Source organism: Jaculus jaculus, chromosome 5, assembly GCF_020740685.1.
Source record: "Jaculus jaculus isolate mJacJac1 chromosome 5, mJacJac1.mat.Y.cur, whole genome shotgun sequence".
Lineage (NCBI taxonomy): Eukaryota > Metazoa > Chordata > Mammalia > Rodentia > Dipodidae > Jaculus > Jaculus jaculus.
In genome coordinates this window covers 51,293,050-51,318,265 of record NC_059106.1, presented here as the reverse complement: position 1 = coordinate 51,318,265, position 25,216 = coordinate 51,293,050, and the positions used below count along the sequence as shown (strand labels likewise).

At 48.6% G+C, this 25,216-nt stretch overlaps 1 protein-coding gene across 1 annotated transcript in view; it reads right to left on the bottom strand.

The window, feature by feature from the left end:
- Igsf21 (immunoglobin superfamily member 21) overlaps window positions 1-25,216 on the bottom strand; it is a 265,839-nt gene that overhangs the window by 132,115 nt on the left and 108,508 nt on the right. Inside the window, exon 2 of the mRNA XM_045150543.1 lies at window positions 22,825-22,937. Coding sequence (XP_045006478.1) covers window positions 22,825-22,937 — 113 coding nt within the window. The remainder of the gene's footprint in view (window positions 1-22,824; window positions 22,938-25,216) is intronic.

The window sequence follows — 25,216 nt, the reverse complement described above, 5'->3', positions numbered from 1 at the left end:
AGGGCCAGAGAGCAAAGCCCACAAATAGCAGGCACTCCACACACCTCATTCACAGACAAGTACAACATCTCTGAAAAACACGGGGATGAAGGAAGTAACAGTATTGAGCGCCAGGACCATCCAAGGAAAGACACAATGTGATGTTCTTTTGAGGCAGGGTCTCCCTTTAGCCCAGGCTGACCTGGGACTCACAATCTGTCGTCCAGGTTGGCTTCAAATTCTCAGTGATCTTACCTCAGCCTCTCCCATGTGCTGGGATTATAGTCATGAGCCACCATAGCTGGTTTCATGTGCTTATTTTTAGTCTATTTACTTTCTGAGACTGGATCTCACATGGCCCAGGATAGCCTTAGACTAACTATATAGCTGAGGATGACCTTGAACTTCAGATCCTTCTGCCTCCCTTCCCAAATGCCGAGATTAAAACATGTATCACCACACCTGGTTTATGTGATGTTGGACGTCGAACTTGCATCTTCCTACACGCTAGGCAAGCACTCTATCAACTCCCCAAGTGCTTATTAAAGAAAAAAAAAAAAACTAAATGCATCTCATTTCTAGACTCCAAGATAAAAACCACACACAGAAAATCAATTGCGTCGCATTCTTCCAGCCCAGAGACTCACAGAAAATCCAATGAAGACTCCATTTATTATAATAATAAATAAATACTGGAGGGGTCTTTTAATTTGGGGCACAAGATATTTGTTTAAAGAAATTATAAAAACCCAGTGGAGGCTCATATTAGGAAAACCATCAACATAATTCATTCCATTAGTAAATTAAAGGAGAAAAACCATATGATTACTTCAGTAGATTCTTAAAAAACATTTAATTAATTTTTCTTTACAAAAACTCTAGGAAATATTGGAATAGAAGTTACCTTCCTATACATGACCAAAAGGGTATTTATCATAAATCAGCAACAAATATCACAAACAATGCCGGGAGACAGGAACAACATTTTTTGCAAGAATCCTGGAAGTTTTAGACAATGAAATAAGAACTTATCAGTTCAATAAATGCAAAGCAATGGTCACCTTGTGCCAGGCACCATGGAAGCTCTTTAAGTGAGATGTGGAAACCAGGGCACCGGGAGGTTCAAATGCTTCTCTGAAGCTACCGAGCTTCTAAGTGGCAAAGCTGGGAATCCAGTTAGATGTCTCGCTGCTGTAAAAATAAAATCAGCCCGCAGACATGAGCAGCTTCCTTTGTTCCTGAAGTGTGGGGTGGGGCGTGGTAGACCTCTCTGGCTATGTGGGGGAAGATAGACCAGTAGATGTCAGGGCAGTTGGGGTGAGAAGAATGGGTTAGCAGGGTAGGTGGACTCCTTTGAGGGCCCTTCATTCCGGGTTGAGCCCACCTCAGCCTCAGGGCTGCCTTTCTGCAGACAGGGGCTCTTAGCAGAGGAAGCCCCACCCATCTGCCCTCCACAGACCCTGGTCCAGCTCTTCTTCCCAGCGCACTTCAACAGAAGGCTGGCAGATCCCACTACACCGGTTTCCTGGGTTTTATCTGAAGTACCAGAGGGTGGTAGGGTCCTGGTCCCCATGCTGGAAGACACTCTACTTGCTCATGGCCACTGGACTTGGGGTCACAAGAACAAGCATGGAAGCAGGAGGTGCTGGTAGGGGATGGTTCCCTCTGATGATGGAGGCATCGAAGAGAGTGGTGGCCCAGGAGAGAAGAGAATGCATTCTACGTGGGTTTGCTGAATGGACTCAAATGAAGAGATGTGGGGGTGGGACCGCAGCAAGGGAAGGGAGGGGACTGGGAAGACCCTAGACTTCTGGCTTAGGAACACTTTGGGGCAAGGGAGATGGCTTAGTGGGTAAAGTGCTCACTGTGTACTTAGGACCCCCAGAACCCATATAAGATGCTGGATGCACCTATAATCTCAGCATTAGTGAGGTGGGGATGTAGCTAGTCTAGCTGAAGCGGTGAGCTCCAGGTTCAGTGAGAGAACCTTTCTCAGAAAATATTGGGCTGGAGAGATAGCTTAGTGGTTAAGCGCTTGCCTGTGAAGCCTAAGGATCCTGGTTCGAGGCTTGGTTCCCCAGGTCCCACGTTAGCCAGATGCACAAGGGGGCACACGCATCTGGAGTTCGTTTGCAGAGACTGGAAGCCTTGGTGCGCCCATTCCCTCTCTCTTCTTCTATCTGTCTTTCTCTCTGTGTCTGTCTCTCTCAAATAAATAAATTTAATAAAAAAGAAAAGAAAATATAGTAGAAAGTGATTGAGGAAGACACTTGATATTGTTGACCTCTGGCCTCCACACATATGTGCACAAATGAACCTAAGAACTTATACATACACAGATGTACATAGCACACTCACATACACAAATGAAAAGTGAGAGAGAGAGGGCTGAGTGGTTAAGGCATTTGCCTGCAAAGCCAAAGGATGCAGGTTTGATTCCCCAGGACCCACGTTAGCCACATGCACAAGGGGGCGCACACGTCTGGAGTTTGTTTGCATTGGCTGGAGGCCCTGGTGTGCCCATCTCTCTCTCTCTCTCCCCCTCTTTCTCTGTCAAATAAATAAATAAATACATTGAAAAATGAGAGAGAGAGAGAGATAGGAAGGAAGGGAGGGAGGGAGGAAGAAGTAGAGAAAGAAAGCCACCTTTGGGCATTTGGGCAGCGACACCATTTTCTGTGATGGCGCAAAAGAGGAGACCCAGAGCTTTCTGTGGCGGCACCAGTGGCAGATGCTGCTCACATACTCTTCTACAGCTGGATGAAGGCACTCCACTGCCTCTCGTGGGCCCACCTCAAGCTCTATGGCACAGAAGCTGTGCATGGCATGCTCTGCTCAGGTCCCTGGTGACCCTCAGTCTCTTTCTCCCTCCCCTCCTCCTGTCCCATCGTCAAACACCTGACAGTGTGAAGATAGTCTCTGCACCTCTCTCCCCTTGGCATGCCAGGCTTGCTTGAGCTCCCTACCAGGCAGGGACACCTCTCTGTTACCATAACTCCCTTGCTTGTCTCAGCAGGAGGTGCCGAGTTCCAAGCCCATTGGTGCTACTTCTAAGCCTGGTGGGGTGCGGGGTGAGGGGAGGGACTGGGGACATCACCGGGTCTAGAGCCCACCACTGAGACAGGCTTCCCTTCTCTGTCTCTCTACATCCTGCCTGGGTGATTTGAAATTCAGAGAGTAAGCAGGGTTAAAGGGGAATGTTTAAACCACTTAAGGAAATAAACAGCTTTCCAACACCCGCAATTATTTCGGAAGCACCTGCTCTCATATAATTAATGTGCCAATTAAAATGATTATTATAGCCATGAAAGCAGATTTCCCCCAAGAACCGTAGCTTGACAATACTTGTTTACACTCATTCAAGCTACTCCACCACCTTGCAAATAATAATAATAATAGTAATAATAATAATATTAACAATAATAATAATAATGCTGCTGAACGTGGTGGTACATGCTTTTAGTCCCAGCACTTGGAGGCAGAGGTAGGAGGATCACCATGAAGTCAAGGCCTGAGACTACATAGTGAATTCCAGGTCTGCCCAAGCTAGAGTGAGACCCTATCTCGAAACCCCTGCCAAAAGTAAGCAAATAATAATAATAATAATAATAATAATAATAATGGCACAGTTCCAATTCTCAAAGTGTGATCACCAATCCTTCCAGTAATCCAGGCTCCTGTCTCCATCCTTAGGCTTGCTGAGGTCTGTGTGCCCTGCCTGCAGGAGCACCCAGCTCTGGACAGTCATACCCAGCAGTTTCAACACTCATTGAAAAGTCTGTCTTGCAGAAACTTGGGGGGGGGGGGAGTGGAGGGGAGGCCATTGCTGCTGCCGCCTGTCTGCCCCGCGTTTGTCTCGGGGTAGGCGAACCGTGCTGCCGCTGTCTTCTCTGGGGGCTGGAAGCGGTGTTTTCCACCTCTGTGCTTGTTCCGTGTTGACAGCCTGTGCATGGGTCCGTGCCCTCTGCAGACAGGTGGCTCTCGCGTGTGATGATGACAACTGCCTGAAGACTTTAAACCTCGACTGCCACCTGCCCTCAGAGTCCTCTCTCCATCTTCTGAGTGGGGGAGGAGGGCAGCCTGGCAGTCCTGGGTACTTGCTTGGGCAATGAGATACCCAAAGGTTCAGACAGGCGTGTGTAAGAATCTCACAGGGTCTTGCTGTGTGTGTGTGACCTGGGCCAGTGAGTTCCTTTTCAGAACCTCAGCGTCCCCAGTTGTAATGGACACTTAAGCACTCGTCAGGCTCCTGTGAGAGTTTGGAGGTGCTGTTCGTCATATACCTAGCACGGCAGCTGACTGACACTGCTGCAGTGGTGACATTAATTAAAAATGACCGCCATGGATACAGGAGACAGGGTTTGAGTCCAATATTATCACCCTGCAAACGCCTGTTCAAAATGGGGTTCAGTCCTTCCTTGAGGACGGCCAGTCAGGAGGTTCTTCCCTCCGCCAGCAAGGGTTATGGCCCGCAGGGGAGCTCAGCCTCGGAGTCAGATGTGGCCTCAGGGTTGTTCTCCAGTGGTACAGCTTGGGCAAGGTGCTCTACCCTGACTGGCCTCAGTTTCCCCAGCTGTGACCCTTGCTCTTTCTCTCAGGACTCCGGGAGCCTTCAAACACCCTCAGATTCTGCATCTAAGGGAGAATAGTTTTGTGGGAAATGAGCTGGAGACACAGGCTGGGGTCAGAGTCTGTGGGACCTAGAGGCAAGATGACAGGGCTAGTGGCGTCTGTTCAGAGACACCCGGATGGTACCAGATGTGTTGCGCATGAGTGACATGGGCAGAGACGTGTTTTGTTAGGCCACAGGACACATGTACTCCACATTGGTTGTAGTCAGCTCCTCCTTGCTGGCCAAACACCCAACCAGAAGTAACTTATGAAAGGAAAGGGCATATTTCAGACTTATAGAATCCAGAAGAAACAACATCAATGGTGGAAGAAGCTTACTCAGTTCCACAAATTTAAGCAGAGAGACACCATAAAACAGCCTGCAAAACTCAACAGAGCCAGAACAGTCAGAGCTCCAAACTGCCCTCCACACACCTTAGGGCTGGACTCAAAGATCAGGCCCCAGTGACACCTCCTCCTGCATGACTAATGGAGGTTCCAGTTATAAACTCAACCTTGATAAAACAAAAAACCCCTCAGGAGAGATGGCTCAGTGATTAAGGCACTTACCTACAAAGCCTACAAACTGAGTTTGATTCCCTAGTACCCATATAAAACCAGATGTACAACGTGATGCATGCATCTGGAGTTTAATTGCAGTGGCTAGAGGCCCTGGCACACCCGTTTTCATTCTCATTCTCTCTCTCTCTCTGCTTACAAATAAATAAAAATATTTAACAAAAAGTCCCTGAGGCTATGGGAGACACACTCACATTCAAGCCACCACAAGTTCCTCCCTCTTTCCTCATCGAAGCATCTAGACATTGCTGGCTTTACCTCTGAGTGTCCAATCAAGGGGCCACTCTCTCTGCACACTTCTAGCCACGTGGTCAGGGTTCCCAGAATATATACAAGTTCCTCTCCCAGGGAACCAGTAGTCATCTAGATACCTGTCTTCTAGAGAATTCTACTCTATTTCCAGTAGCCAGCCTGTGTGTCTTGCCATTCATACCTCTGACATGGTGTCACCACAGGGCAGTGGAACCTGGAGCAGCACAGACTCTCAGAGTAGAAATGCATGGGGTCACTTTCTCAGTGCTCACATGAGCTGGAGCCTGCCCTACTGCCAAACTTCAAGGTGGCCACTCTGATATGGGCTGAAAGACTTCTAGGATGGGTATCCCACCTGGCCCTAGGCCACCCCATCTGTGGTTGGAAAGCTCCAATTATAAGAAAATTCTTTGCCCCATCAACTAAAATTTAACTTTTCTGTTTCTTGGGGCTATAGTAGATATCCCTTCTTCAGTGGCTAATACTGATTGTCAATCACCCAAGAGTCAAACCTCTAGGCATGACTGTGAAGGCAGGTCTAGATTGGGTTAGCTGAAGTAGAAAGATGAAAGATCCCTACATGTGGCTGGTGCCATCCCATGGGCTTGGTCCTGGGCTGGATAAAAAGGAGAAAGTGTGTTGAGCATCAGCGTCTACCTCTGTGCTTCCTGACTGCAGATCCAGTGGGACCAGCTGCCTCATGCTCTTGCCACACTGTACCTTCCACAGAATGATGAATTATACCCCCAAACTGTGAGACAAAATAAACCCTTCCTTGTTTTCCTGTCAGATATTTTGTCACAGTACCAAGAAAAATGACCAATACAGAAAATTGTTACTAGGAGTGGGGCCGTTGCCGTGACAAACCTGACCACGTGGCTCACAGGCCTTTGGAATTGTTTTGTGGGAACAATGTGTAAGAGTTTGGAACTTTGGGCTAGAAAAGCCTGACAGCTGGATGGGCCATTCTGGTAGGAATTTGGAATTTGGAATTTGGAAGACCAAAATGCTAAGAGAAGGGCAGACAGTAGAGGCTCAGCTCATGAGGTTTTAGGGGGAAACAAGGTCTCTCTCCAGAGCTAGGCTAGCTTCTGTTTCATTTTGACAAAGAATCTGATGTTCTGTGAGTGTTTGGAGTGGTGCTAAATTTACAAGTAATGGACTAACAGAAGAAATTTCAGGCTGCATTGCTTATCCCTGTCTACAGTAAGAGAAGGCAATGAACAGAGCTGAAAGAAATGAAAAATGTGCTCTTAAGGTGGATAAAGGAGGGAGTTTACAGTTGCAGACAAGGTGAGTGCCAGAAAGCTGTAATTGTTAAAGAAATTTACATTATTGAAGAGAAACCTCCTGCCAGGCCTGATGGCGCATGCCTTTCACCCAACACCTGGGAGGCAGAGGGAGGAGGATCACCATAAGTTCAAGACCACCCTGAGGGAGTTCCAGGTTAGCCTGGACTAGAGCAAGACCCTGCTTTGAAAAACAAAAGCAACAAAAAAAAGGTAAAAAGTAAAACCTCCTGCATTGTGCTAAGACAATAGAAAAGGTGCCTCGAGGGCAAGGCTTTACACATAGAAGGCTCCATCTTGTGAAAATGATAATCCATCTGAAAGGAGAAAGCCTGAACAGATTGGCCCTTAAGGGGATCCCTGCTCAGAAGCAACCACCTGCAGAAGCGTCTTCCAGCACCAACCCATGAGGCACACAGAAGCCTATTTGTGCAACTGTGGTCCAAGGGATAACCTGGGATCCCTTTTGAACTGGGAGCAGAATTTGGCAGCCTTGCTCACATGGGATGGTTTTGCAAGCATGTGAGATGCAGGGTGGAAGGGGTCATGAAGTCTTTCTTCATGGTCCCATAAAGCTGCTGAGTCCAGGCCAGAAGCATTGGGGTTGAAATCCCTGTAAGAAGGCCCTAAAAGGCCACTGCATGCAGCAATGGAGATCCCAGGATGTTGAAGGTGCCAGGACCAGAGGGGAAATCTGCCTAGGAAAGCCATGGGCCTGGAAAACAGCCAGCCGAAGAGAGAGGCTCTGGGTGCTCCAGGCAGAAGAGCTGCAGGGGCGGAGCTACCCAAGCTCTTTGCAGCCCAGAGGATTCCATCAGCAGTCCCAAATGTCCAACACAGTTTGCCCTGCTGGGTTTTGGTGCTACTTTGGTCCAGTCTTTACTGGCTGTGTCTCCATTCCTTCCTTTTGGAATGTCACTGTGCCTTGGAAGTATGTGATTTTCTTTTGTTGTTATTATAGGAGTTCATAGTTAAGAGGCTACTTGAGTCTCAGAAGAGACTTGTGAATAGTGTTGGGACTGTTGAAGACTATGGGAGTACTGAAGTTGGACTGAATGCATTTTGCATTATAAAGTAGCCACGAGCCTATGGGGACAAGGATAGAAGAAGCCTATAGTGTAAAAGTGAAACGTCTGGCAAGGGGTGGAGTGGTGATGGCTAAGCTTGTCAACTTGACTGGATTTAGAATCATCATGGAAACAAATCTGGAGTATATCTAGATGAGGTTAATTAAGATGGGAAGATCTATCCTAACTGAATGGAGCCATCCCATGGGCTGCAGTCCTGGACTGAATAAAAAGGAGCATGTGAGCTGAGCAGCAGCATTCATCTCTCTCTGCATCCCAGCTATGAGTTGAATAGGAACAGCTGCCTCACGTTCCTTCTGCCACATCTTTCCCCATGATAGACTATACCCCCTAAAACTGTGAGCCCAAATAAGCCCTCTCTCCTTAAATTGCTTTTGTCAGAGATTGTGTCATGGTAACTAGAAAAGTAGCTCATATACCTCCCTCATTTTCTCCTTCTCTTTCTCCCTACCTCTCTTTCTTCTCCAGATTGCATGTTCAGCACCACACTAGTCCTCAAGGGAGAATATGTAGACAGGATATCATCCCAGCCAATGAGGAATCCATATTTCAAGGAATGCAGTCTACCTTCCCAGTCTAAGCAGGATGGCTGAGCCCTCTCTCTGGACAGTGATGGAGACAGCAGACTGGCAATGCCAGGCAGACAGGGGATGACTCAGCTCACCCGGGGGTGTGTCTTCACTTCCCCACGCATGGACGGGAACAGCTCAGGCCTGGTGTGGAGCGTCCTTCAGTGTGGTTTCTGGCCAACCCCGTGCCCTCTGTGAGCTCTCAGCCAGCAGACATTTGTCCTTTGGTGGGCAATGGCTATTGGCAAGAAGCACTTATTTGATGACTGTGCATGCAATACCTGTTTCCCCACTTCACTACAATTGTTACAAAAGTAGGGCCACGTTGTTTTATGTCATGCACCCCACTCCCAGGGCCTGGAGCGTAGCAAGCGCTCAAGAAGAGCCTGCTGCCCGGATGGACACGCAGTCTGGTGAGTTAAGTCTAAGGCCGAGTATTCTGAGTGGCAGGAGGCTCTCACTACACTAGGGTCTTGGTGAGGGAAGGTGGAAGGCGACTGGAGGATGGGCAGTGGTCTCTGGGGGGTGACCTTGAAGCTGAGCCTGGAGGGCACAGTGGAGTCTGCCAGACAGAAGGAGGGAAGAGCCCCGCGGAGATGCAGTACAAGGAGGTGAGAAGGATCAGGGGGGCTGATGAGCCCTGTGTTCCGGAGGGGTGCGGCCCCTGGCAACCTCATAGGAAGCGAGGCCGGAGAAATTGATTAGCAGAGGCTGAATTTGGGAGGGTCTGGCATACTGGGCCAATGACCTTGAACTTGATCCCAAAAAGCGCAGGGCCTCGTGGAGTGTGGGTTAGGGCGGGTGGTCACAGCAAAGCGCGGGCTAGAAAAGTGGGGCCTTTGCGCCCAGTGAGAACAGGCGGGGACAGGCGAAGGGAGGGTGCCTGAGCTGGCTTTCTGAAGCATTCTTCATTTCTGCAGTGGCATTTTATTTCACTGGAGTAGAAGTTCACCTTTAATCCTTTCCCGACAAGTTAAGTCAGCCCCCTTGTCATTTAAACCCAGCAAGGCATGAGTCAGGCAAAGCTGTTGGAAATCACGCTGTGGACTCAATACAGCTCCTGACTCCACTGGCTCAGAGGCCCGACAGCTGCTCAGACCAAGATCCTGACTCCTGACGAAGAGCCATCCAAACCTCACCTCGGGGCTTGCCCTGACTCCTCCCTGAGTCCAGAATCCTGTGAGGAAAGGACAGAGAGGGGCTGGCTTGAAGGTGATAAAGAATCACCATAAATCTATACACACCATCTTGGTTTGTCCTTCCATTTTACTCAAAGATCATGAAGCTCAGAGAGGGAAAGTGGTTGGCCCAAGGCCACACAACAGGACCTTCTGCACCAGGTCCTGGCTCTTTTCTCTTAGGCACACATTCAGTAAATGAGGACATATCCCTTAGACAAGCTGAGCCATCACTCTGTTCACCTTCGATCTGCCAGTCTACAGTCATCCAATAGGATAGCCCATTACTGCAGAGTCTGTGTGTGGTCCAATGGAGAATCCCATTACTTAGGAGTCCATGTCAGCTGTTGGCTCTTCCTCTTGACAGCTTGGAAGCCAAGAGCTCTTATCAGCCCCATATGGGGCAGGGAAAAGATCTCATTGCCAATATTAGAAGCTTCATCTTAATCCCCAAGAGCAGAGGGATTTTTTTTTTTTTTTGGTTAAAAATTCCTTCCCTGGTGCCAGAAAGGGCAGTGATGACCTGCCAGTGCCAAACTCTCCTTTCTTTCCTTCTTATCTCCTTCCCTGGTCCAAAAGCAGTCTTGCATGAACCCAGGCTGATGGAGCCAGGAGTCTGGACCCCAGCCCCTGGCAGCAGCTCTTTCTCCCCATGCAGACATCAGCACCCATCCTTCTCCACCCTGGTCTCTAGAAGGCTCCCAACAAGCAGAGTCCTGACAGCCTCGCAGGCCCCCACATCTTCCAGATCTATACTGAGGGTAAGCCTCAGTGACCCAGGCTGGATGTGACAAGACCCTGCGCATTTCACATCCAACCTCCACCCACCCTGACACCTGGGACTGTTGCTTTGACAACATACAGTCAGTCCTGTGGTCCCACAAAATGCACGACACATATGAAGCCTATTTTCTGGGGTTTTGATCACCCTCAGAAGCCCATCATGTGCTTTCTAGGGATCCAGAGACCCTATCAAAGACCTCGGCTGCTGGGCCTGCCAATCATCGTAGCACACATGGGAAAAGCAGATGAAGAAACTCAGTGAGCAAACGCAAGGTAGTTCACTAGCATACGGGTGATGCTCTCTAACAGGATACGGGTGATGCTCTCTAACAGGATACGGGTGATGCTCTCTAACGGGAGAAGGTACAGAGAGCCAAGGCAGCACAGCAGGGGCGTCTCTTCACTCAGTATTGAGGAGAAGATTCAGGAGGCTTCGCAGAGGAGAGAATGAGTAAGATTTGGCCAGGCGGAAAAATAGGGATAAGTCACACATAAGGGGGGCAATTTCTCCCATGGCGGGAGGTGGAAGTGGCCTCGCTGCAAGGCATCTTGTTTTGTTATACACAGGTTACCCCCACACACACACACACACCCGTGACGTGCTTAGGGAAGGGGGATGAAAGGAAGGAGCCCACAGGCCAGGTGAGGAGATATATATCCTAACCATTTAATGATGTGGGGGTCAGACCTGAAGGAAGAGGGCTTACCTAGTCCTCCCTCCCTTCCTTCCTTCCTTCCTTTCCCTCTTCCTTTCTCCCTCCCTTCCTTCTTGGGGTGTGTGTGTGTGTGTGTGTGTGTGTGTAGTGAATGTACATTTGAGTTCAGATGTGTTCACTCCATGTGTATAGAGACCAGAGGAAAATGTCTGGTATCTTCCTCCATCTCTCTTTCTATATGGTTTTCTTGAGAGAAAGTCTCTCACTGAACCTGGCGCCATGTTTCTTCAGTTGGACTGGCTGACCAGTGAGTTCCAGCAAGACTTTAGTCTCTGCTCCCCACAAGACTGGTGTAACAGACTTGAGTAGTCAGGTTCAACGGTTTATGTGGGAGCTGGAGATGGAATGCAGGGCAAATAGAGCCCTCTCAGGCCTTCATACTTGCCAGGCAAGCGCTCTAATCTGCTGAGCCATCTCCTCAGCCCTCACCTTGGATGTGTCTTGTACCTCCAACATGACTATTATGAATGTCCTGACACCCACTGTTGTGGCTATCTCGCTTGTCCACACAGGTTAATCTTTGCACAGGCTAAGCCTGGGGATGAGGGAAACTATGCACCTTGGGTGCATGCTCCCAGGATGCAAGGAACTCAACAGTGTCTACAAAGGTTTCCTGATGCAATAAGCGGATTCCAAAATAAGATATTTAAGTCTACAACTCATGACCTGCCTTCTTCCCAGAACAATAAACATTTTTTCAGGTTGGTCTAAACTCCCCATCACTTTAAGTGTCTTAAATTCTCAATAAAAGCTGTGAATCAAGTTCTCTCAGAGCTTCACTCCAGTGGAGCCCTCTGACCCTTCTTCAAATTCTATCTTGTGTGTCATCATTTCATGTCCCCCTAGGTACTGTAAGGCAGTACCAACCCACTGTGGTCCAAAGACCACCAAGTTATTGCATGATGGGACAGGGATCTTTTTACAAAATACCAAATGTTTTGCTTAATGACTCTAGAGTCCCCTTAAAACTCCAGAATCCACTTTCACACCCTCTTCAGAGATAGGGAGACTTCTGTAAGTCTCAGGTTGAAGGGCTGGGGAGTTTGGGAAAGACAATGCATTTGGTAGTTAGTGAAGGGCATGCAAATGGAGGCGGGCCAGGCAGAAGCTATCGTGCCACTACATTACCTATAAAGACTTGTCCAGAAGTTCAAAGCAATGACCCCCCTCCAGCCAGCCTCTGCTATCATTAACCCCAAAGGAGTCCCAGTGGGCTCCTCATTGCTAGGCTCAATCACTCCTCTGCTCTCTGGCCACCTCTGCTCACAGCAGCATAGAACATAACGGCTCACCTCTTCCTGCAAACCCTTTCTTCTCTTGCTATCTGGAATACCCGCTAGCTTTCTTCACATCCTGTTGGCTGCACCGTTTCAGCCTTGTTGCTGATCTACTTTTCTGTCTGTAAACATTAAGGCAACCTGTGTCCAACACTGGGGCCCCTTTTCTTCTTTGCCCCCCCCCCTGTTAGTCTCTTCCAAGCCTGTACCAGCTACCTACCTTCTCGCTGCTGGGGCAACCACACTGACCAGAAGCAACTGATGGAAGGAAAGAGTTTATATCTGGCTTACAGTTTTGAGGGGAAGTTTTATCATGGCAGGAACAGACATCACATCTCCACATCAGCAGGGAGTATGTAGACAGAATGAGCTTAGTGGGGCAAAGAGAGCAGGGCTACAACACCCCAAAGGCCTGCCCCCAGTGACACATGTCCTCCAAAGGGCCCCCCAGACTTCCCAAACAGCACCACCAGCTGGGGACTTGAGGATGAGGCTTAATTATAAGCACATGAGGCTATGTGAGGACACTTTTACATTCAAACCACCACAAAGCCTGTGGCTTTCGATATCATCTATATCTGATGACTGCTGTCATCACAGAGTCACTGATAAACAATAGTTTATGTGGCCCACATTTCTGCAAGCTGGGGCATCTAAGATTAGGGGCCACAATTTCTGAGGGATTTCTTGCTGCATCATATCATGGTGGAAGGCAGCCACATTCACACATGAGAGAAAAAGGAGCCAGACATATGCCTTGATCAGGAACTTAATCTACTCTCAAAAAGGGAAGCCATCTATTCAAGAGAGCAGAGCGCCAGAGAGCTCCATGTCTCTCAACACCACTACACCGGGGATTAAGTTTCTAACATTCACATTTCAGGGGACACATTCAAGTCCCCAGGCTTGTCCTCTCCCTGAAACCCAGATTTGGAGTCTCAACTATTGTGACAGGTCCATTGCCACACCTTAAAGGCCAATAGAATGCCTGCTATCTATCCTTCCAACCTCCTTCTCTCTGTTCTCCCTCGCTCAGCTGTCTAAGTCCCACAGCCAGGAGCCACCCGGAATGGCCCTCTGTCTTCTGTTCCTTCCATGTTAGAAAGCCTTTTTACTCTACCTACGAATCATGAGCAGAAGTTCAAGGTCAAGCCTCTTGAACAGTCACAACCTTAAGGTCCAGCACTGTTGATATGCTGACTCTCCACATCCCATAATTCATAAGTAGCATTGTTCCATCATCTCCATCATCATCATCATCCCGGTCCTCACCCAGCCTTAGTCACCTCTGGATAGAGCTACCTCCAAAGTCACTTCTCAGCTGCCAGGCCCCCTGCCCACTCCGTGCCCCACCAGCAGAGGTCTTCTGTCCAGCAAGCCAGAATCTGGTGCTTCCTGCTTAAAATCCTCTCTGCTCCCGGGAGCTCAGAAACCCCGTGGAATATGATTCCCGGAGAGAAGGTCTGGCATGAACGCTCCTTGCCCTCCTCTTCACCCAAGGTCACTTTGGTCTCCCTGTACTTGCTTCGTTCCAGGCACTCAAGCTTGCTTCCTGCTCTTGAACCACCCGGTGCAGGACCTTGGCACGTGTGCCTGGCTCTGCCAGGAATCCTCTGCCGCCTTCACCTGGCACAGTGGCTTCCCATTTGCCCTTGAGATACATCTCAGCTTATGGAAGAGTCTGTTCTCAACCACTGATCGCTTCCTGCCTGACAAGCTATTTTAAATTTTTATTTATTTATTTATTTGAGAGAGACAGACACAGAGAGAAAGACAGATAGAGGGAGAGAGAGAATGGGCGCGCCAGGGCTTCCAGCCTCTGCAAACAGACTCCAGACGCGTGCGCCCCCTTGTGCATCTGGCTAACGTGGGACCTGGGGAACCAAGCCTCGAACCGGGGTCCTTAGGCTTCACAGGCAAGTGCTTAACCGCTAAGCCATCTCTCCAGCCCATGACAAGCTATTTTAGTTGAATTACAACCTTGGGCTCCTCACAGCATCTGGGGTTCTTGTTGATTTAGCTTTTTTTTTTTTTTTTTTAATATATTTTTTAAGGCAGGGTCTCACTGTAGTCCGGGCTGACATGGAACTCACTCTGTAGCCCCAGGATGGCTTCAAACTCACAGTCATTCTCCTACCTCAGCCTCTCAAATGCTGGGACTAAAGGCATGCACCACCACATCCATCTTAAAAAAATTACTTTTTTCATTGAAAACTTTTATACATGTATGTAATGTATTTTGAATCTAATCCTATTATCCTTCCTTCCTCATCCCCCTTCTACTGAACCCCTTCTTCCTTCCTGTTAGCCTTCTTCTGCTTTGATGTCTTTCTCTCTCTCTCTGTCCCATTGAGCTTAATTAGGGTCCCTCACATGGGCATGCATGGGGAATGACTCCACCAGATAAGCCATGTGAGCAGGAAATCTTGTGGCCTTGGATGCATCCCCACCCAGATCCTAGCCTAGAACTATCTGAGCCTGGTGTCATAAATACACGGTGAATGGATGTTGCCTGAGAGGGGAGCAGTCCACGCTTGGACTTTTCAAACAGCAAACAAGCCCTTTTACTTGTAGGGTCAAGGGTATTATAGTCAGTTGGGGAACTAGTCCAAAACAAGATATGCCAGGGCTCCACCCTGGAGCTGTAGGATCCAGGACCCCCATGGCAGAAATAGGGTCAGGAAGAAGCAAGGGGTAGCCAGGTCTCCAGGCGGGACTCCACACCACAGGGCCAAAGGGTGAGTCCATCCTCTGGGATGCAGGCACCAGTGTGTATCGGTCACCTAGGAGTGTGCCTGATATTGGTGGGTTGTAACCCTCCCCTGTGGTCATCTCATCCTGGTTGTTTTCAAACAAAGCACACCGAGGTCTAAGAGTAAGAGAACTATGATGACACGCCAGGGATGGCCACTATCCATGGAATGGCATCCCAGTGCCCACGGAGGAAAAAAAGCAAGTGTCAACTTGAGTGGGGCGGGGTCACTGCCACTGTCTTGGGAATGTTGGAGGTCATGTGGAATTCAGGGAGGCCCTCCCCAAAACCTTCCTCTCATATTCTGTATGCCTTCAGTCACCAGGCAGCACAATAGGACGGTGGCTTTCAGTCATAGGGCAGGCTCCACGGTGAGCCAAACACTGGTCTCCTCTGGAGACAGGTATCATCTCCTTCAAGCCTGCCAAGAACATGCATATGCTCATGTCCAATGGCAGATAGGGCTGCTCAAATGGACAAAGGTTAGGCCAAAACCAAACCCTCAAAACTCAATGTGAGCAGTATCATACCTCATTCTTTCGAGGCTCGGTTCCCCAGGTCCCACGTTAGCCAGATGCACAAGGGGGTGCACGTGTCTGGAGTTCGTTTGCAGAGGCTGGAAGCCCTGGCGCGCCCATTCTCTATCTCTCCCCCTCTATCTGTCTTTCTCTCTGTGTCTGTCGCTCTCAAATAAAAAAAATTTTTTTTTAAATTTATTTATTTATTTGCAAAGAGAAAGAAAAAGGAAGGAAGGGAGAAAGAAGGAAAGGGGAGAATGGGCATGCCAGGCCTCTTGCCACTGCAAAGAAACTCCATATGCATGTGTCACTTTGTACATCTGGCACTGGGGAATTGAATCCAGGTAGTTAGGCTTTATAGGCAAGCGTCTTAACTACTAAGTCATCTCTCCAGCATGCAAAGAACTAGGTTTTGGGATGGAGAGATGGCTTAGTGCTTCAAATACTTGCCTGCAAAGCTAAGGACCCTGTTTGATTCTCCAGTACCTATGTAAGTCAGATGTACAACGTGTTGCATGCATCTAGAGTTCACTTGCAGAGGCTAGAGACCCTGGCATGCCCAATCTCTTTCTCTGTCTATTTCTCTCTCTCTCTTAAATACATAAATAGATAAAATATTAAAAATAAAATATTAAATAAATACAATATTTTTTTAAAAAAAGAATTAGGTTTCATTATGGTGTTTTTGTTTTCAAACCATTCCTTTTTTGTTGTTGTTGTTTTGTTTTTTTGTTTTTTTGAGGTAGGGTCTTTCTCTCCCTAGCCCAGGCTGACCTGGAATTCACTATATAGTCTCAGGGTGGCCTCAAACTCACAGTAATTCACCTACCTCTGCCTTCCAAGTGCTGGGATTAAAGGCATGCACCACCACGCCCAGCAGGATGTGATATCTTTTTTTAAAAAAATTATTTTTATTTTTATTTATTTAAGAGAGGGGGAAAGAAACAGGTAGAGAGAGAGAATGGTTATGCCAGGGCATCCAGCCACTGCAAATGAACTCCAGACAGATGTGTCACCTTGTGCATCTGGCTTATGTGGGTCCTGGGGAATTGAACATGAGTTCTTTGGCTTTGCAGGCAAGAGCGTTTGTCACTAAGCCATCTTTCCAGCCCAGGATGTGATATCTTAATCTCTCTCTTTACCTCGCCTTCCCAGCTCCCAGGCTCAGTCTGTTCCATAGCAGTCCACAGTCCTTCCTACTGAGCTTCTTCCAGAACCTCGGAGAAGCTGGGGAGAATGCCGGGTTGGGAAGCACCATCCCCCCTCACAGCAAACACTGTCTCCCTTCAAAGATAAGAGGATGCAGAAAGCAAGGGCATCATTGCTGTTCAGACATCTCCTTCTGGGACTTTCTCTTCTGTGGCCTCGTCACCCAGGCTTGAAGCAGCTCTTGGGGACAAATAGTACAGGAAGAGGGCAAAACAAAGACAGAATGGCAAAAACCACTGTGGAAGGTTAAAGTCCCCTTCATTCCCTGTGGTTGCTTAATGGATTTCCATGATATAAACAGACCTTTGGCTTTGCCTGCAGGGCAGGTGACCACAACTAAATGAGTTTAGACAGGGTTTCCTAAAAAAAGTGTTCCTTGAAACCCCTTGAGTTTCTCCAAGATCTACCCTTTCCTTAACTACTAAGTCATCTACTGGTCAACAGACACCAGTCACTAAGCACATATGTACACTTGAGACAGAAGGAGGCCATATGCATGTGAAAATGTGTGCAAGTGTTTGGCTCTTTTTTAAAAAAATATTTTATTTATTGATTGATTTATTTGAAAGAGAGAGAGAGAAGAAAGAGGCAGATAGAGAGAAGGAAAATAAGTACACCAGGGCCTTTAGTCACTATAAATGAACTCCAGACATATGTGCCACCTTGTGTATCTAGCTTTACGTGGGTACTGAGGGATAGAACCTGGGTCTTTAGGCTTTGCAGGAAAGCACCTTAACCACTGGACAATCTCTCAAGCCCCACATTTGGCTCTTTATGTTTCTATGCTTCATTACTTTAACATTTACCAAGGAAACTCTGTGGTAGCTGTCCAGTATATAGCTTTCACTAGTGAAGCACTCACTGCTGGGTGGCAGGGATCTTTTGAGGTAATAAGTTCCACAAACAGGGACCACTGAGTAAAGACATCAGGGAATTCGATATGACCTAGATCCAGTCTCTCTGATGGTCTTGGTTTCTTCACTTGAAAAAGAATTAGCCATATAATTTACTTCACAGTTCCAAGATAAAAAGGAAAGACAGTGTATCAGTTACTTCCTCATTGCTGGGACAGAATACTCGACCAGAAGCAGCTTACTGAAGGAAAGAGTTTATTTTAGCTTTTACTTTCGAGGGGGACTGACTGCTCATCATGGTGGGGAAATCACCGCAAGAGCAGATAGCTGGTGCCATTTCTTCACATTAGCAGGGAGGAAGCTGCAAGAGTGAGCTGAATGTTGCAAGGAGGATTGGATTATAAAATCTCAAGGTCTTACCCTCGTGACACAACCCTTCCAGCAAAACTCCCCCTCCCAAAGGCTCCACAGGCCTCCCAAACAACACCACCAAAAGGAGACAAAACATGCAGACACACGAGGCCATGGAGATGTGATCCACTTACATTAACCTGTGTAGCATTAGTAAACAAGCCCCCAGCTTCAGGCACACGTGAACAGGGAAGATTAAGTGAGGATTGTTGTGTATTATCACTCATTTTCTTTTCTTTTCTTTTTTCTTGCTTTCTTTTTTAATTTTTATTTATTTATTTATTTTTTGAGGTAGGGTTTCACTCTAGCCCAGGCTGACCTGGAATTCACTCTGTAGTCTCAGGGTGGCCTTGAACTCATGGCGATCCTCCTACCTCTGCCTCCTGAGTGCTAGGATTAAAAGCGTGCACCACCACGCCTGGCTCATTTTCTTTTTCAAAAAATATTTTTATTTACTTATTTGCAAGCAGAGAGAGATTGACAGAGAGAGAGCGAGCGCGTGCGCGAGAGAGACAATGGGCATGATAGGGCTTCTAGCTCCAGTGAATGAATTCCGGATGCATGTGCCACTTTGTGCATCTGGGGAACTGTGTACTGGGGTACTAAACTGGGGTCATTAGGTTTTGCAGGCAAGTGCCTTAACTGTTGAGCCATCTCTCCAGCCCCTCATTCATTTTCTCGAACCACACGTTTTATCTTGAACCCTGGGTAGATTGGTTGCTAGATAACCACCTCCTACTGGCCAGCTATGAAATTGCATCTCTACTTGATTAGCCATTGCATATTGCTAGTTTGAAAAGAGCCATGTGCATGAGCATGCAGACGCATCCTGGGAGTCTCCAGGCTGGAAGACCAAGTCACACTGTACTGGAGAAATGCTGGGAGGCAGTAAAAGGAGGCATTAAAGCCTCTTTAAGTAGCACAGGGCTTTGATAGGCACGATGATACCTGGTGCCTCGGGGCCTGGCACTTCTCTTGACATCTGTGTTTTCCAAAGGCATCTTTGAGAGTGATTACCACTCCCTTGACCCACCCTCCCTCATCACAAACACACGATCTAATGACAGCAGGTTACAAATCAGATAAAATTCACCTTACTGAGGTTCATCTTAGAGTGCGTTTGCTGGGAAAGCTGGCTCCATGAGTGGTCACAGGGGTGAGGGGTGTGCAGACCTATGCAAATCACAAGCCAGGCCTATTGCAGAAGGTGGGGGGGCATCTGAGTGTCAATAGCAGGCTGTGTTACCGATGATGCCATGTCCTATATCTGGTATGTTCAGTATGATGCCACCGGTCACATGTGGCTGTGGCACTTGAAATGTCATTTGGAGAAAACACATTTTTACTTAACATTGGAACAGCCATGTGTGACCAGTGGCCGCCACATCAGACAATGCAGACTCAGAGGCTCTGATCACATGTACTTTTTTTTTTGAGCAGATTCCATAGAGTTAACATCTACTCCTAATTGGCTGAGCTCCAACCCCATTGGCCAAACGACAGGCAAATATACAAGCTCAGGTTCTTGCTACTTTCCCTTTGCGTTCCCTCCCTCCGGGAGTCACAAGGCAAGATCTTCTCAAATGTCTAGCCAGAGGTCACATTCACCCCAGGGGATGGCAGGGTGCAGGTGGGGGGTGGGAATGGAGGCTTTTGTTTCAGACAAACCATCTTCCTGTGTCTCCCCTAGGAGCCCAGCCTATTCTCTATGTCTTGGGAAAGCACCCAGGATCCTAAGGTTCAGGTAGGTCCCTGGACCAGAGGGAGCTGTGGGACTTGCCATGTGCATGGGACTGTTTGGTGCCTGCTGGGCCGAGCAGGCGGTGGTGCCTTGTCACAATGCTCTGCTTTTCCTTTCTGAAGGGACTGGAGGCTCAGGCCTGGCTAGACCTGTGAGATCTATTCATTTCCTTCCAAGCCAGGCTCTGTAAGCTCATTCAGAGGATGAGGGAAGGAAACTGGGTGGGGGGGGGGAGACTGCGGGTGGGGGAAAAATAACATGCAGCCAGAAAACAGTGTGGGGCAGCTTGCTTTTTTTGGGAGCAGGCTGCGAGAGAGGAGATGGAATGTGGGGGTGGGGAGGAAACCTCCAAAGGAGAAGGAGGCTGCTTTTCTCATCTCTCATCTTCTCTGGAAACCCTTACCCAGCCTCAGCTCCTATCCCTGCCTTGGTCAACCCTTATCTCTCTCCTTTCAGCTGGTTCCCTGGGACAAGAGGCAATCAGTGAGGGAGGCCAGAGCAGCAGAGGCGAAGGAGAAAGCTGGCAGTGTGGTACCACTTCCCTGGAATTTCCTTCCATCCTCTGTCCCTTCCCCATCATAGGCAAGGCACGCGAGCTGCTCTCATCCCAAAGAGAGTAACCAGTCAGCCGAGCCACTACTCTGACCAGCTACAGAATTAAAAGGGCCCAGGCATTTGGCTCCAGCAGGCAATTTGCATGTGATTTGCATACATCTGCATACCCCCCACACACCAGAGGCCTTCAGTCAAAGGATGTGAAATGAAATAAAATAAATTAATTAGTGCAGCCTACCATAGCCCCGATACCCAGGGCCTGACACCCATCAGAGAAGGAAGCGATTCTTGAAACAATCAGTGCTGTGGCAGGCTGGGGTGAGGAGAAGGGTCAGGGCCAGGGTAGCAGGAAAGCCTCCATCTCGCCCACACCCTCGGGCTTGTCTCAGGTCCCAGAAGCACAGTGGGGCCTTGGAGATGCTCCCTCCTGTCTCTGCACATGGACCTGGCCAGCCTGGCTTTGGAACCTCCTCTGGCAGCTGCCTCTGACAAGAGATTGTCACCGCTTTGAGCATAGCAGTAACATTAGGTTTCTAGACCACGATGGCTGCTTTGGAGGCAGTGGAAGGCAATGGGGCCCCTGATTTCTTCCCAAGCCCCAGCTCCTATCACCTCTGCCCCCTGAAACTGTTCCCATTGTGTCCGAAGTGGACCTTCACCTCCCTTCCCCCAATCCCATCATCTGAGATGAGACCCCAGCATCAGTAGTGAGTGGAGTTCACTTGTCCCCATCCCTCTGTCAGGTGCAAATGATATGCTCACAGACTGTGTCAGCCCAGCAGCCCCAGAGGATGGGAATGTACAGCATAGAGTGACACCGTGCCTGGTGGACTCCCACCAGCCTGGACTTGTCTCTCTATCCTGACTGGCACCCGTTGGTGTCACGTGTCTGGATCACACCTCTGGGTCACAGAGGGGATTCTCGGCCACGTTGCAGAGGTGGAGTACTGGAGGACTGAGGTTTGGGTTGCAAGAAGCACAGATGTGGGCCAATAACACAGCCCTCATTAGCGAATGATGAACCAAGGAGCAGAAAATACAAGGAGGAAAAGTAAAGAGGGCCAGCTCACAGCAAGACTGGAGCAAACAGCAGAGAATGGGCTAAGTAGTGTGATACCCAGGGCATCCTCTGACCCCAAGTCTAGGCCCTGTGGCTGGGTGCCAGCCAGTGCCAGGGAGCAGAGGAGCTCAAGATCTGAGATCACCAGAATGTGCCTTGCCCCTACTGCCGTCCCCTCCTATGCTCCTCCTGCATATTACCCACTGGCTTTGGACTGAGACACAGTGCCAGGATTACAACTGTGCGGCCCATGAACCTGCTCTGCCCACATCCTATTTCTGTCTGGCCCACGAGCAAAGAATGGTAATGCTTGAAAAACAGAGAAGAAGAGCGTTTTGTGACACAGGAAAATTATACAGAATTCAAATGTCTGAGTCCATGCATAGCGTGTTTTGGGCATGCGGCGTACCCTTCCATTTACACACCGTCGGCGGCTGTCTTCCCAACCCAGCCGCATTGAGAAGTCATGTCATCAACTCCATGGTTGGCAGAGAGGGAAACATTTGTGATCTGGGCTATCACTGAAAAATGTGATCACAGAAGAAAATTCTCAGGAGCATCACACTCTGCAAACACCTGGGCATAACCTGAAAACCCAGTATGCATGCCACTGGTACCTTTCCTGGATCCCAGCCCCCGCTCCTGTGCCTCAGAGGGCTACAGGCTGGCATGCCCTGTCCAGAGCCACAGAGGGTCCATCCATGATCCTTTCTATAAGTGACAATTCCCTATGCCCAGACCCAAATTTGTTCTTCCTGCTGTTATCACCTGGGCTCTGGATTGGGGTGAGGGGCACTTCTGTAGATTGAGCTCTCTCAGGGTAAATTTCTGGTGCCAGGAGCAAGACTGGGCCACTGCGCCATGGGTTTAGGTGACAGGTTATCCCTAAAATGTACTCAACTTTTCTTTTGGTTGACTTAGACCGGGTCTCACCAAGTAGCTCAGGCTGGCCTAAAGCTCTCAAAACTGCTGCCTCAGCTGCCACTCCAAGGCTGAGGTGAATCCTGTCACACCAGCTAAAATGCAATTCCATGCCAGAAACATGGCCACAGTTTCCTGCTCGGAATCCCATCTGTACCGTTCCCTAGTTGCAAGCTGTTTTGTTTTGTTCTCTCAGCAACTTCAACTAGGGTCCTGATGGGGTTTCCTGGGAGCAGGGATTTCTCAGAAACCCAAAGAAAGAAACCCCAGCAAGATAGATTCTGAGGGTGAGGGGAAGGCTGGGAAGGGTGGTCTTCGAGGAGACCTCCGCACAGGGTGGAGACCTGGTAGAGGGCACGGCAGCTTAGGGCCAGGCAGAACTCAGGTTGTAGCCATGCCATGAGGGTGTCTGTGTCTAGGGCTTCTGGGAGCTCTGTTGAAGCCTCGGTCTGCAGAGGCAGCCTTGCGGGGTGGCCACTTACCCGGTACCACACGATCTCACGCATGCGACCGTCTGTCTTGAAGTTACACTTCAAAGTCACAGCATCCCCAGCCACCACAGGGGGAAGGGGCTCAATGTTGACCGTCAGGTAGCCTGTGGAGGAGAGGAAATGGGGAGGTGAGAACAGGAACTGACAGGAGGGCTGCCCCGACCTCTGGAAGAGGAAAGTGCTGCTCACATCACAGTGAATGGCTAGGGCCTGGACCCGATCTCACGCTCCCTTTGCTCTCATGGACATGTCTCTTTCTTCTATCTCCCCAGTTTCCACAGATCCCAAACCAAATGAGCTTCTCCTGAAGGTAGAGTCTGTTGGCTCCTCCAGGAAGAGCCTCTCTGATTATCTACAAGTTCCATGGAGAAAGGCAGGACTCCAACAATGGGCTCCACCCTGTTTAGAGCTACGACACACATGGCCAGTGTATTAGTCACTGTAACAACATAACTGACACAAGCAACTTAAAAGATAAAAGAATACATACATATACATATACATATATATATATATATATGTATATGTATATGTATACACACACACACACACACACACACACATATATATGGCTCACTGTTTGGGAGGATACAGTCTTTCATAGCAGGATGACACAACAAAATGTGTCGCTAGGGCTTGTGACATGACATTGACTTGGCCAGAAGCAGAGAGTTCATGTTGGAAGTGGGCTGGGCTATAATAACCTTCAAGTGACCGCCCCCTCACAGTGACTCACTTCCTCTAAGTGGGCTCCACTTCCTGAAGGTTCCATAACCTTCTAAAACAGTGGTGTAAACTGGGGATCAAGTGTGCAAACATGAGCCTGCACTGGGATGTCTTCAAACTGCTTTGTCTGTGAGGTGCTTCTGTGGGTCACCACCTTTTCACCCAGAGTCCCTGAGATACATTGTGTGGTGGTATTAATGGCAGGACCCCCTTAGATCTTCGTGTTTGTGTTTAAGATTCCTACTTAATCCCCAGCAGGGGGAGCCCTACTGAAGGAGGTGTGTCATTTGGGGTCAAGGAGTCTTGAGTCCAGCCCTACTGTGTGTCACTGGGGATGGATGGCTCTTGAGTCTAGCTCCTCTGTGCGTTCAGAGCAGCTCCTGCTTGCTGTTCACCCTGCTGTGGATGTGTGACGTTGTGAACCAGCTTCCTCCGCCACAGGGAAACTGTAAGGATGAAATAAACCCTTCCCTCCCATAAGTGGCTTCAGGTTGGGTGTTTTGTACCAGCAAATAGAAGCTAATTGCTATATGCTGGGACCTGATGAACCCAAACCGTCAATGCCAGCCTCATAAATACTCTATTTATAGACAAAACGCCCAGGAAAAGAGCCCCAAGAAATAGCTGAAGTTTGTTTTATTTATTTATTTGAGACCAGGAGAAGAGTGAGAGGGAGAGAAAGAGGCAGATAGATAAATAGGTGAGAGAAAGAGAGAGAGAAATGGGCACATCAGGGCCTCCAGCCACTGAAAACTCCATACACATGTGCCCCCTTATGCATCTGGTTTATGTGGGCACTGGGGAATAGAACCTGGGTCCTTAGGCTTTGCAGCCAAGTGCCTTAACTGCTAAGCCATCTCTCCATCCCCCCACCTTTAAAATTTTTTATTTTGCTATTTGGTTTTTAATATCCAGTGTTACCATCACACATTACACAGACACCCAAAAGGAGGGTGGATCCTATGCCTGGCCTCAGAGGAGGCAGTTACAGCCTGGTGTTCAGGGAAGGAGCCTCAGATTTCTCTAAGCACCAGATTAAGCTTCTTGCTGGACTAGGGAGGTGGCTCAGTAGGTAAGATCACTTGCTGAGTAAGCACGGGCCTGAGTAGACTGGGAAATCCTGAGTTCAGTTCCCTAACACTCAAGTAAACAGTTGGGTGTGGCCACACATGACTGTTACTCCAGTCCTGTGGGAGGAAAGAGATCAGAGGATTGCTGGGGTGTGCTACCTTAAAAAGCAAAAGAACAGGAGCTCTGGGTTGAGTAAATGAGAGACTCTGTCTCAAGGAAACAGGAAGATGAGGACACCTGAAGTTCTCCCCTGGCCTCCGCACATGTACACACAGGGCTTGCACACAGGCACACAGACATGCATACTATACACACACACATATCATACCACATACTCTATACACACACAGATACATGTGTGCACAAGGGCATGCACATGTATACCAAAAATAAAGTGAAAAAATGATTCTTTGGTTGTTTCTAAAGCTTCCTGCTCATAAGCAACCACTCAGCTTCCAGGACCTCAGGCCTGGCATTCTTGCCCTAGGAGCCACCTTGGAGATATTGCTGGCTCACATCAACATCTAGCCCAGTGAGACCTCTGACCTACTCCTCTGCCTTCCCCCATTCCCAATCCAGAGGGCGG